Source organism: Solanum lycopersicum, chromosome 3, assembly GCF_036512215.1.
Source record: "Solanum lycopersicum chromosome 3, SLM_r2.1".
Classification (NCBI taxonomy): domain Eukaryota; kingdom Viridiplantae; phylum Streptophyta; class Magnoliopsida; order Solanales; family Solanaceae; genus Solanum; species Solanum lycopersicum.
In genome coordinates this window covers 64,070,151-64,082,209 of record NC_090802.1, presented here as the reverse complement: position 1 = coordinate 64,082,209, position 12,059 = coordinate 64,070,151, and the positions used below count along the sequence as shown (strand labels likewise).

Below are 12,059 nucleotides of genomic sequence, written 5' to 3'. Positions count from 1 at the left end.
CTTTTAATACAAATATCAACGGAACACCTCGTATGAACACGTAAATTTCAATAAAAATATGAATAATACACCTCGTATGAATACACAAATTTCAAATACAAAAATTAATAAAATATCTTGTTTAATCTCTCATTTTAAAAAAAGGAAAAATAAATAGTCACGAAAGATATACCAGATACCGCGTAAAAACAAAATAAAATAAGTAGGTAGATTGATTTGTTTGGCTTAAAACCAAAATGAGTAGAAGAAGCCAAACTTGTGTCAACTTTAATGATGATTTTGTTTTGCTTAATTACAAAATAAAGCCTAGAAATTTGCCATTTTTATCTCTTTTCATCTGAAAATGAAGAATCCATCCAAAAAAACTAATCATTACTTCCCATGATCAGTTGGCAAATATTGCTATAAATTGAGGCTTAATTGTGTATTTGCAGAAGCAGAAAGTTTAGTAGTAATAATAGTGATAGCAGAGTTGAGTTTTCTCTCTCTGTGTTAAGTTGTCTTCTCTCTCATATAAAGGGAAAAAAAAGGTATTTGCATTTCTTCTTTCCCCTGTTTTTCTGCTTCTTTTGAAACCACTTTTCTGTTTTTGTTTTTGTTGGTTTTTAGTAACACCCTTTTGATTATTCTTTCTGTTTAACTTGTTTTTTTTTCTTCAGAAAAAATGATAACTGGAGTGAATGATATGGGTTGGATTGATGGTAAGGAGGATGGAGGAACTGGTTCTTGGGTTAATCAGAACAATGAAAATCATCAACAGAACAATGGTGGTTTTCCCAATGAAAATCATCAGCTGAACAATGGTGGTTTTACTAATTTCCAAGGTATGGTTGATGATGGAGGTGTGGATTGGTTTATGGGTGGTGGTGATAGTAACAATCATCACATCAACAACAACAACAACAATGGTGGTGGTGGTAGCAACATGCAGAGCCACATTTCTTACTCTACAAGTTTCACTGAAGCTGAAAACAGTTTGCTTCTGCAACCCGTTGATTCTTCAGCTTCCTGCTCGCCTGTTTCTGGTAACGTTTTCAACAACATTGACCCTTCTCAGGTGAACTTCTTCATGCTCCAAAAATCTACTATTCCTTCTTCACTCACTGGGTTATCCAACAACCCAATGGATAACAGCTTCAATTTGGGTATGTTGAATCAAGCTGGGAACGGGATGATGAATACTGGGTATCATCATCTGGGTTCACCAAACCAAATGGGGACGAACAACCTGAGTTCTTATACTCAGTTTTCTTCTCCCAATCTGCTCCAGCTACCTCAGGTAGCTGGTGGGTACAGTTCGATGGGATTTGGAGCTAACAATTCTGCTAATGGGAACACTTTGTTTCTCAATCGGTCTAGAACTCATAAACCTTTAGACAATTTTGCTTCCATTGGAGCACAGCCAACTCTTTTCCAGAAAAGGATTGCAAAGAACTTGGTTAGTAATGGTGAAAATTTAGGTACAGAAATCGGTCAATCTTCCAGTAATCTGACTGATAAAAAAAGGAAGTCCAGCATGAATGATGAGTTTGAAGATGTTAGCATGGATGGAACATTGAATTACGACTCGGATGAGTTCATGGATATCTCTAACAAAATGGAAGATGGGATCAAGATTGGGGACAGCTCTAATGCAGCCAGCACTGTCAGTGGCGCTGATCAAAAGGGAAAAAAGAAGGGACCTCCAGCTAAGAACCTGATGGCGGAGCGACGCCGCAGAAAGAAGCTGAATGACAGGCTTTACATGCTGCGATCGGTTGTCCCAAAGATAACCAAGGTAATGAAATTCTTTTAACTCGAATTCAACATGTTTTAGCGTTTAGCTTCCATTTAGATTGAGTTTTGCATAGTACAAACTGATAGTGTAGCATTTAATTTACTCACATGGGACTGTATGAAATGATTTTAAAATTTTTGGACCACATAGAGAATAGAACTATTCTTGAAAGGTACCTCCCCCTACAGTAAACAAATGTTATCTATTTCACTGGCTTGTTGTATGAACTTAAGTTTTAATTGCTGGGAGAAGTAATCACTCTTTCCCTCTTGGTTATGCGCGGTGAATCTGATTGTATGTTGGCAGATGGACAGGGCTTCAATCTTAGGAGATGCAATTAAGTACTTGAAGGAGCTTCTGCATGACATCAATGAGCTGCATAATGAGTTGGAGTCCACACCAGCTAACAACTCTTCATTGAGTCCCGCAACCAGCTTCCATCCTCTGACACCGACTGCATCAGCTCTGCCAAGTCGTATAAAGGAGGAACTTGTTCCAAGCCCCCTGTCCAGCCCTACTGGACAACCTGCTAGGGTAATCTTGGCATCTCATTCGTTATGTTATTGGTTTTTTCGATGATGCATTATTGTTCTTTTTATTCATGTAGATTGAAGTGAGGGTCAGGGAAGGAAAAGCGGTGAACATTCATATGATCTGCAGCCGCAAACCAGGGGTTTTACTCTCAACAATGAAGGCTCTGGACAGTCTTGGACTGGACATTCAACAAGCTGTTATCAGCTGCTTCAATGGGTTTGTGTTGGATGTGTTCCGAGCTGAGGTACCTTTCCATCTCGGACAGTAGGATTAAAAATGTAGTAGTATTAATTCTGACTTGTATTTAATTGCAGCAATCGAACGAAGGTCAAGAGATGCATCCAGATCAGATCAAAGCTGTGTTGATGGAGACTGCTGGCTTTCAAGGGGGGACGATATAAGCTGCTCGATCTAGTATACGAAGGAGAGGCTCTATCGAAGATTTTGGACCTCAGGGTGCTATAGCTTTTAGACCTCAAGACTTTATTAGTTTACTTGTGTTTTCATGTTATTAGATGGTTACAGACCATGGTGGTCCGAACCGGGTTTTGTCCTTTTTCTTTTTTAGTCAGTTATATTGGTGTTTTCTTTAGGAGAAACATTGAGCTTATGAAGCTCCAAAACTGAATGCTATGAAATTCCTTTCAACAAGTTCCTTGTCCAGCTTTATCTTTCTTTATTTACAGTATATAACTGCTTTTTATTGAATTAAACTTTTACCTAATTAAAACCCGATAAATACAATAATATTTGCAACGATAATTGTGTTAGACAAATACTTAGCAACAGTGATAAGAATCAACTTACTTGGAAAAATAACAAAATAATGGGGAAATGAAAATACAAAGATAAAAGATAGTAAAATTCTCAAAGTTCAAAATTAAGCATTTAGTATTTTAAGGTTAATCATGATACTAATAAAATCAACGGAAAATGTCATTTTTGTCCCTCTACCATATGACCATTTTCCATAAAATCAATTCCTGAACTTAGATTAAAAGGTAATCTGGACCCTGTTATTTTTTTAAAAATAGTCAATAATTAGTACTTCATTACCTTTTTAATTAAAAATTTTGATGTTAGGAAATAATCTCACCCCTCAAAAGTGGTGTAAAGAAGACAACCTATTAAATTTATAATAATATTGTTCTTGTAAAAAAAAAAAAATCAAATTCACCGCTATATCTGTGGGAAATCTATACCAAATAACATGAAAATCAATCTACTTTTATGGCAATTATTAAATACTAAAATCTAACTAAAAAGAATGTAAAAATACTACCAAAATTCTTGCCAAAAAACCATCTAATAAGAATAAGGAAAGAAAAATGACAATCCTAGGCACAAAAATCCCTTTTTTTGGGGCATGAAAACACGTCCAATTTTGCAATTTTTTGGGGTGAAAAATCCTACAAGATATAATAAAAATAGATAATAATTCATATCAATATACATTACATCAACGTAAAGAGAGTCTTAAAACGGATTAAATTGTGTTCAACTGTCGATTCTCTTAAGATAGGTTAGAACTTGAATGAGTTAACTATTTATCTAAAACGAAAAAAAAGACCTGTCTTTAGACAAAACTATTCATCTAAGACGAAAAAAAACCTTGGCTTGCTGCATAAAGCATGCGTGAAGAAGAATTTACAATGTCTTGCTCCTCTCTATCCTATAATTCAAATATCAAACATTAATACAACTACATGATTTGCCCAACTTTCCAAACGCAAGCAGCAATATGGTTGTGTAGAAGACAATGGATAAGGATATTGGGCAACAAGAATAAATAGATAGGCCAATGACCAAAATTGCACGACAGAAAAAGCTCTTCACTCAGAAAAACCTTCTTTTCTATCACATTACCATAATTGCTGATACAAAATATGTTATCTGCCCAAAGTAGTTGGATACCACTTCCACAAAAATCAACAGTAAGGCAGGTACATACATAGTAGAATCGAAATCTTAATTACAGCTACAGCTAGAGAAATTGGTATGTACAAAAGTGAGATTGGCAGAAGCAACGTTAATGACCAACGCTGATAATTTACATATACTATGTATATAGATAGATAAGGGGCCAGATATTGGCTCCAAATAAAGGCTCAAAACTGCAAATACTGAAGCTGCATTTATATGAAGAGACCATCCCCATCCACACGTCAAAGGGAGTTGATATTGTAGGTTATATTCAAAAATCCCCAAAAAAGTAACACCTAGGTGGATAAAAGCCATCTCCTCGCTATCTTATAAACCTGTCAAATACAAAACAACAGTAATTAAGTAACTCAGAAAAACACCTGGAGGCATTTACAGGGAAAATGGTTTTAAAAAACTGAAGCAAAAAGATTGCTCTCTTCAAGTAAATCTTTTCCAAGTACCTCAATTTTGGAGGAAAACCTAAGATTCTGCTTGACCAGATTCAGAAGGAAGTTGCAGATTCTTCACTTCTTTAGCGTCTGAGCCCTCAGCAACAGAAGAAGTGTCCTCACCTTTTGAATTAAGGGTCCCTGGATTCATACGCTGCACCTCCTCTTTTGTATAGATGAAAATCTTGCGAACCATACCACAAAATTCCCTGTTTCAAACCAGTGCAAGCCAATATTAAGTAAGCAGCGCAGGAGGAAAGAAAATAATCACTTTGATATATAAAAGGAATGATATTAAGTACTCACTGCCATGGATCATCTCCAACAAGCATCATGTCACCCTCATCATCAGTGTATACAACCAGCCAACTCTTACTCCGAGCCTTGAGTTCACCATTAAAATCAAAAAGTTGATCCAGTTCAGCAATCAATTCGTCATAATTGTTGAACTTTGCAAGATCTACGGACCTTCCGAGTGCTGTACCCTGTTTATGAACCTGTAGGCAAAAATAAATCATTAGAAATTTCATTAAAGCCAATAGCTAAAGTTGTGACAAATCAGATTTAAACCTTTGTGCAGCTCCTTGTAGAACTACTATGCCCTTTGCCATCCTTGTCTCTAGCAGCAAGATGAAAGGTATGAAATTGTTTGTCATGATCATTAGCTGCAACTCCATCATCCACCTTTGATCCCTTTGATTGCTCAGACCTTTGATCAGAATCAGTGGCAAGGGATTGATGAGGGTGTATACCAATATTCATGTCACTTGCTGGATCAATCAATGAACTTTTCCGCATCATAACAGCATCTGTGCAAACATTACTTGTAAGAGGAATGCCAAATAGTTTGTAGTTACCCTCTTTGGGTTTCACAGCCTCGGGTTGCTTTACTACAGAGGGTTTATGCATCATTTCTCTTGAATGAGAGGAGAGCTGCATGTAAGGCGACACTGGTTGAGGCATAATCCAGCTTCCCTGCTGATTTGCAACCCTATGACCGGGGAGTACTGAAAACTCACCATAACCACTATACCTAGCATCTCCCCGCATTTGATAGGGAGTATCACCCCCTATGCCAGGAGCTTTTGAACCAGAATCCATCAGATTAAGAGAGAGACCGGAAGACAGAAGAGACCATGGCTTTCCCAATAAGCTAAAATCCTTTTCCTGATCTTGTGTTTGTTGCTTCACCAAGCTAGCACCAAACGCAGCTTGGTCCACAGAGGGTAAACAGAACCCATGGGAGGAGCCAAAACCTGATAATAAATCTGTGAGAGATGACTCAGGCCTCCCTAAAGGTAGCCATTTATCTGGAAGATATCTCTTTGATGCAGAATGAATATCATTCTTTTCATCATTCACTGATGTTTGCCATATCATTGGTTTCTCAGACAAGTCTGTCTCATTAATTTCTGCAAAACCGCCTCTAAAGGTCGATAACTCTTGACCTTGCAAGACCCTCGGAAACCCACTGGCTTGGGAATGGTCTGCTGTCGCTCTTGATGAACCTTAAACAAAAAATAAGAAAGTACATGACAATTACTTAGCTCGAAAACAAGACTTATAAGCGGTGCACAAGATACTGAATGGAAAAGATCGGGATGAGATATCCACCTTCCCTAGTAAGGACAGATGAATCAGGAGATGTGGGCAAAATACTGGATCTAGGCCTTTTTGGCCTTGCAACTGGAGGTACATTAAGTGCAGGAGGGCTAAGAGCTGGTTCTATTTTCCACGGTGAAACTCGGTCTGGCCTTGGAATGCTTGAATTTTCATCCCACCGTACCTTAAGAAACCAGAAATGAATGACTTACAATGTGAAATGAGGTAAAAGAAGCAGTCAAACCAGGAAAATAAAGTCGAAACTACCTTCAGACATCTCCACTTAGATTCAAGCCACCTTTGGGGATCAGCATCTTCAATACCAACAATAGTTCCAGTAAACCTATAACATTGTAAGTTAATTAAATTATAGAACTGAATAGTAAATACCCTGCTACAGAAAAATTAAATCAACAGTCTAAATGATTAACAGCCAGTCACCAAATGAGTTGTCATTATATACTGTCAGTTTGAAGTCCATTACACAGGTCAAGATTACAACCTGCCAACTCACAATTTAAACAGTAAAAAGATGATTTCTATAGAATAAACTGCTGCCCACCTTTGCTCTGGAGCTTCTTCACCTTCGAACCTCATCTTAAACCTCATTCCAATAGAGTAATTATTCTTCACAGATTCCATATAGTGGTCATATGGAACTATAAACTCAGCAGGGCTTGTCCTGTAACATAAAAGTGAGTTAGTAAGGAAGGTTTAATCCTTTTATTAATGTTAAACACCAACAATAATTCAAGTACCTACTTTCTCACCCTAGTTTCCCCAAAAAAATGGACATAAAAAAGATACAAATCAAAAAATAAATGGTAAAGTATGTTGAGTTATTGATATTAGGAGGCCATCAAACATATGAGCAGCCGAGTATTCTAGTGGGCAACCAATAAAAATAAAATGATTCCAAAATGCATAGAGAACAACCAATGAAACAACATGCACTATTAATACCAACCACTGGAGAAATACTATAAAATGTTTCCAAATGTATAGACAACAAGCAATAAAACAACATGAGCTACTGATTCTAAGTTTCCAACCTCTGTAGAAAGAGTAAATGTAACATTTAACTTATAATCAAAGATCTCTAGTTATGTCCTTTTAGTCGGTGCTTTATTTAGTCATTTCAGACCAGGTACCTGGGCTTGTAATACACAGTGAACATCGTTTTTGTTTGAATGGCATGCCAAGCTGTTGCAAGTACACCAAGATGCATGCTATGACTGGATATCACCGATGATGGAGCATTTCCTTGCTGTCTCATGGCACGTCTAACACCAACACGAAGCTCCCCATTCTCACCTCTAAAGTAGCACAACACTTCTCTAGTCAGATTCTAATAGTGGCACAAATAAATTCAGAGAGGGTTTCACGAATGGAACCTAAGAAATATGAATGCATCCCCAGCAACAAGCCTCTTCGAACTAACAAAGACACTCCAACCACTCTGAAGAAGATGCCTCCTAGGCTGGCCTGGAGTTCAAAGCTTGGGTGAGAAACAAACCAGAGGTTACATGGCAGGAAAAGCACATCAACCCTCCAATAATTTGCAGAGTGCATGGTAAATAAAGCAGCATGTTACCAGACTTCCAAAGACAATTTCGAAAATGAAGAAAATGAGAATTGAAAATCTTACAACTTTGTGTTTACAGAAACACAATTTTGTTAACAGACTTCTCCCCTATCCTCCAAAGCACCCGTCCAAAAGAAGAAAATGAAAAATCAAAATATTGATTACTAACATTATTTTTCTTCTGAGCTGTGACACTATGTTGTTCTTCCTTTGAGTTGTGACACTATGTTATCATATTTTCAGTTAAATTATTATTATGATATGAAACACAAAGACAGGAATTTCTTTAACCACTAAAGTATTGTTCAAATGAAATTTGCATAGCTCTTCTTCATTACGATTTTCCTATTGTAAAATCCTAAATAATCTACTAAATATTTTTACAAGAGCCACATAAAGTTTGTAGTGATCTTCATTTGGCCGCGTGATCACAAGAATGCAATAGGTATTATACACCAACAATGGCACTTAATAGGGAAGAATGTGCTGTGTGATGGTGCATCTCTATGTTGCACCCACCCACAACCCCCCACCCCCGTCCTCACTCCTCAAAAGGAAACCTGGCCTTTATTGCCTTCCGCTTAAGCTCTCAAAGGACATAAATTGGCCAAACAGGGTGGAGGTGGTAAGTTTTATAGACAAAAGGTGATTAAGATTCTGCTGGGTATCATACCCCGGAATATATGCCTGAATCGCCACTCGTTTCCATGTAAATCTTTGGCCACCAACTCCTGTGTGGGAGGCTGCCGAGACATGTCCTGTTAACGATGCAAATAATAATCATTAGTCACTCAATGTCACCAATACAAAATCCATGAACACATTAAGAAATATTCTTCTAACCAGTTGGGGGAGGCATTCATCAGCATGTCGTCTCAAGACAGAAAATCCACCGTGAGTGCTTGTATCAGAGGCTGTTAGAGTCTTACAAAAAGAGTGTACATGAAATCGTGGTGGAGGAGGGCGCATAGGTTCCTTCTTCACTGCATTCTCATCTTGCTACGATAGTCATTTAGGAAATTAGATGATTTATTTAACTAGAAATTCAAGATTTATATATATAGCTCGATCTACTTTATTCAACATGATATCAAAAAACCAAAAATTGAAAAATAAAAGAAAAAGTTAAAAATAAACATAATGGTAAACCTACATTTGGCTCCGGCATCAAAGTCACTTGTGCATACACCTCATCAGTATCTGGTTCAGCCTGCAAATTCAGTCAAAAGTCAACACAGAAACACCAGCTAAGCACTAACTGTATAGATAAGAATGTTCATAAAAGGAAAAAGTACTGTAAGCTAAAAAAAATGGAAACACATTAAGACAGCAGCATCAACAAAACCATTACCTTTAACAGGACATTCACAACACGGCATAGAATCTTAGATGGAAGATTATACAAAGGCATCTGCTGGTCAGCCACTTGATTAGTTGATGCTTCAACCTATCATTCAACCACAATCGATTACATAAAAGCTCTATTGCAAATCAGTGCGATTGACAACTTAATTTTCTCAAACTCAACCCCCTCTCCCCAAAAAGGTAAGGATCATGATTGAATTTAAGCTGTAAAGCTAAAAACATCATAACGAGAAACAGAGTACCTCGGTAATGCATGTTCAACAGTGTATTTAAAAGTGAAATTGAACAAGCGATTCCATAAAACGAAGGTAGAAAACGAAATTAAAGTGTTCTTACAAACAAACCTGCTCGATATGTCCTTGAGGGAAATAGTACACCAGCTCACCCTCTCGCGGTACCGTCACAAGTGGACCGGCACATGAACGCCAAAGCTCCGTGTACAACGCCGTATCAGCATCAACTTTGTAAACAAAAACAAACACAAATAAGAAAACTCACCGGAAAACTCCATATTATAAAACAAATCACTCAAATTACCTATTCCGACACCGGAACTACTCCTACCAGTCTCTGAAACCGGCCTAGAACCATCACTCGGCTCGCTGTAACCTTGAATCGACACCTCCGAAGCAGCCATTTCCGTACACTAATTCTCAACACAGATCTCTCATATCCACACTAATCAATTCATAAAACAAGCACAAAATAAAACTTCCTTCTCCAAAATTCACCAGAAAAAAAGCACTAAACTCTTCCTCAGCTCAAAAGCATGCAAAACTGGTAACCAAAGAGACCCTAGAAACAGCAATCAACACTCAAAATTGAAGTTACAGAGCCTTCTCGCTCTAGTTTCTCTCTCTAAAAACTGTTTGTATATGCGTGTTCATTTATCTATCTTCAATGGATAGAAGTAGGAGCTTCTTCATGTGAGTGATGAGAGAGAAAGAGAGCAAAAAAAAAGAAAAGGACACAAAAGCATTGAGGGAAAGAGGGAGAGCCTTTCGATAACCAAAGGGGTCAAAACGGTTGTAGCAATCATTTCAACCGCGGTTAAATTTTAACCCTAGTTAGGTAACTTGCTATAGCCCGTCTGTTTCTGTCTTTTCAACCGGGTATAGCCAGTCATTAAGACACTGTCCAGGGGGACAATTCATAAAGGAGGTATTAACGGCGTGCACGGTTAGACGTTTGATGCTGTCGTATTCTCATTGGGTTATTAGATTGACGCCGTTAGCTAGACTACTATGTGCGAAAGGCAAATGTCACGAGAAAGAGAAGTAATTAAGCAGGACATGACATGATATTGAAAGCATTTTTAAAATAGCTTATTTACCTTAATAAGATATAAATATACTGAATTAACAAAAATATATTTTACTTTTAACAAAAATATATTAATTATATTGTTTTAAAAATTATAATCTAATATAAATATACTTGTGTAACTATAACTTAATTTGCCAAGGATAAAAAGAAAATGTAATATACAAACATGTCCCCTTTTTAGCTTAAATTGTTATTTATGATTTTTAATTATAAAACACACACATATATATATATATTCATTTAAAATAATATAAAATTAAATAAATAGACATATATAAATATCATCCTATATAATATTATATATAAACTTAGCCACATAAAATATATGTCTCATAATTCAGTGGCTTTTTTAAGATATTGACTCTAATTTAATTTTATAATATGAAATGACATAAATATAAATTAAATGTAAATGAAAAGTCACATTTATAATTTTGTCAAATAAATATAATAAATGTTGGATGTTGGTTTTCAAAAAAGGTCGATAGAGTATACTATTGTTTTGATGGGGAAGCTGCTTTGTCGTGCTATTTACGGGCAAAGTAGGATGGGGTTTAACTACTCAACAATCCATTGGTAACTCTACTACTTTCTTCGTTTCATATTAATTGATTTAATTATTATTTTTTAAAAAAAATTTATAAATTATTTAAATTGAATAAAAATATCTTTTTATTTATACTTTGCCTCAAAATACATTTATCGTCAATATTTTAAAAAATATATATATACTTATGATCAATAGTTTGCTCTGACAGGAAATTTTAGCCAGAATATTTGGTCATGGGACTTTTCTCGTGTTATTTTATCTTTTAAAATATTTTTACATTTTTAATTTAAAATGGTAAAATCATTTTATTTTGAAATTAAAAAAATATCATAGATCTTAAAATATTTCTAGTCAAATTTTCTGGCCATTAAGCACTACTATAATAGTTACTAAATGAATCAAATGTCTTTTTTCGAATAAATATATTATTTATTATTTTTTAAAACACATTTTATTTCTTGATTCAAATTATCATTTAAAAATTCTATTCATTCTTTCAAAATTACTTTAACAAATAAAAATGTAAAAGATAATTTTATTTCTTCTTAATCTCATTTTATCGAGTAATTTTATTTACCCTTTCAAAGGATAATATATGTGATGTATGTAATATCATAGTATATCCAACATTATTTTTTGTTATATAACAAAAAAATTAATTATTACAAAATAAGAATTTTTTTTTATATTTTTTATCTCTTTATATGCCTAAAAGAATGAAAATGACCAACTAATATGAAACGGAGAGAATAGTAAATGAAATATACTGTATGAGTCAGGGTGTCATTCACTATATGTGCGCGCCGATGTGACGTGATATTATGATTACTAGACGTATTACCAATAAGAAAAACAGTTTTTAGATCTGATTAAATTTTAATATACATATTATATTATAAAGTTTAAATTTGAAATGGTGATTAAGAATGCAAAAATCCTAATTATTCT

General features: G+C 35.4%; 2 protein-coding genes across 4 annotated transcripts; one reads left to right on the top strand and one right to left on the bottom strand.

Annotated features, from left to right (window-relative positions):
- Window positions 1–335: 335 nt before the first annotated feature.
- LOC101266110 (transcription factor ICE1) lies at window positions 336–2,962 on the top strand. 2 transcript variants are annotated; one of them, XM_004235794.5, is made up of 5 exons: window positions 336–530; window positions 660–1,777; window positions 2,084–2,311; window positions 2,385–2,555; window positions 2,626–2,962. In XM_004235794.5, the coding sequence occupies exons 2-5, from the start codon at window positions 665–667 to the stop codon at window positions 2,710–2,712; spliced, it is 1,599 nt and encodes a 532-aa protein (XP_004235842.2). In that variant the 5' UTR covers window positions 336–530; window positions 660–664; the 3' UTR covers window positions 2,713–2,962. The 2 variants fall into 2 exon arrangements, with proteins under 2 accessions (XP_004235842.2, XP_069151473.1); XM_069295372.1 differs by lacking the exon at window positions 336–530 and having other exon boundaries at window positions 548–1,777.
- A 1,180-nt stretch (window positions 2,963–4,142) lies between these two features.
- ARF2A (auxin response factor 2A) lies at window positions 4,143–10,480 on the bottom strand. Of its 2 annotated transcripts, none has more exons than XM_010320115.4 (15): window positions 9,800–10,480; window positions 9,580–9,695; window positions 9,222–9,317; window positions 9,024–9,080; window positions 8,714–8,869; window positions 8,544–8,628; window positions 7,680–7,770; window positions 7,437–7,601; window positions 6,848–6,967; window positions 6,553–6,628; window positions 6,298–6,469; window positions 5,254–6,191; window positions 4,990–5,180; window positions 4,696–4,892; window positions 4,143–4,569 (listed from the first exon to the last, which is right to left on the bottom strand). In XM_010320115.4, exons 1-14 carry the CDS (start codon window positions 9,870–9,872, stop codon window positions 4,715–4,717), a joined length of 2,514 nt encoding a protein of 837 aa, XP_010318417.2. In that variant the 5' UTR covers window positions 9,873–10,480; the 3' UTR covers window positions 4,143–4,569; window positions 4,696–4,714.
- Window positions 10,481–12,059: the final 1,579 nt, after the last annotated feature.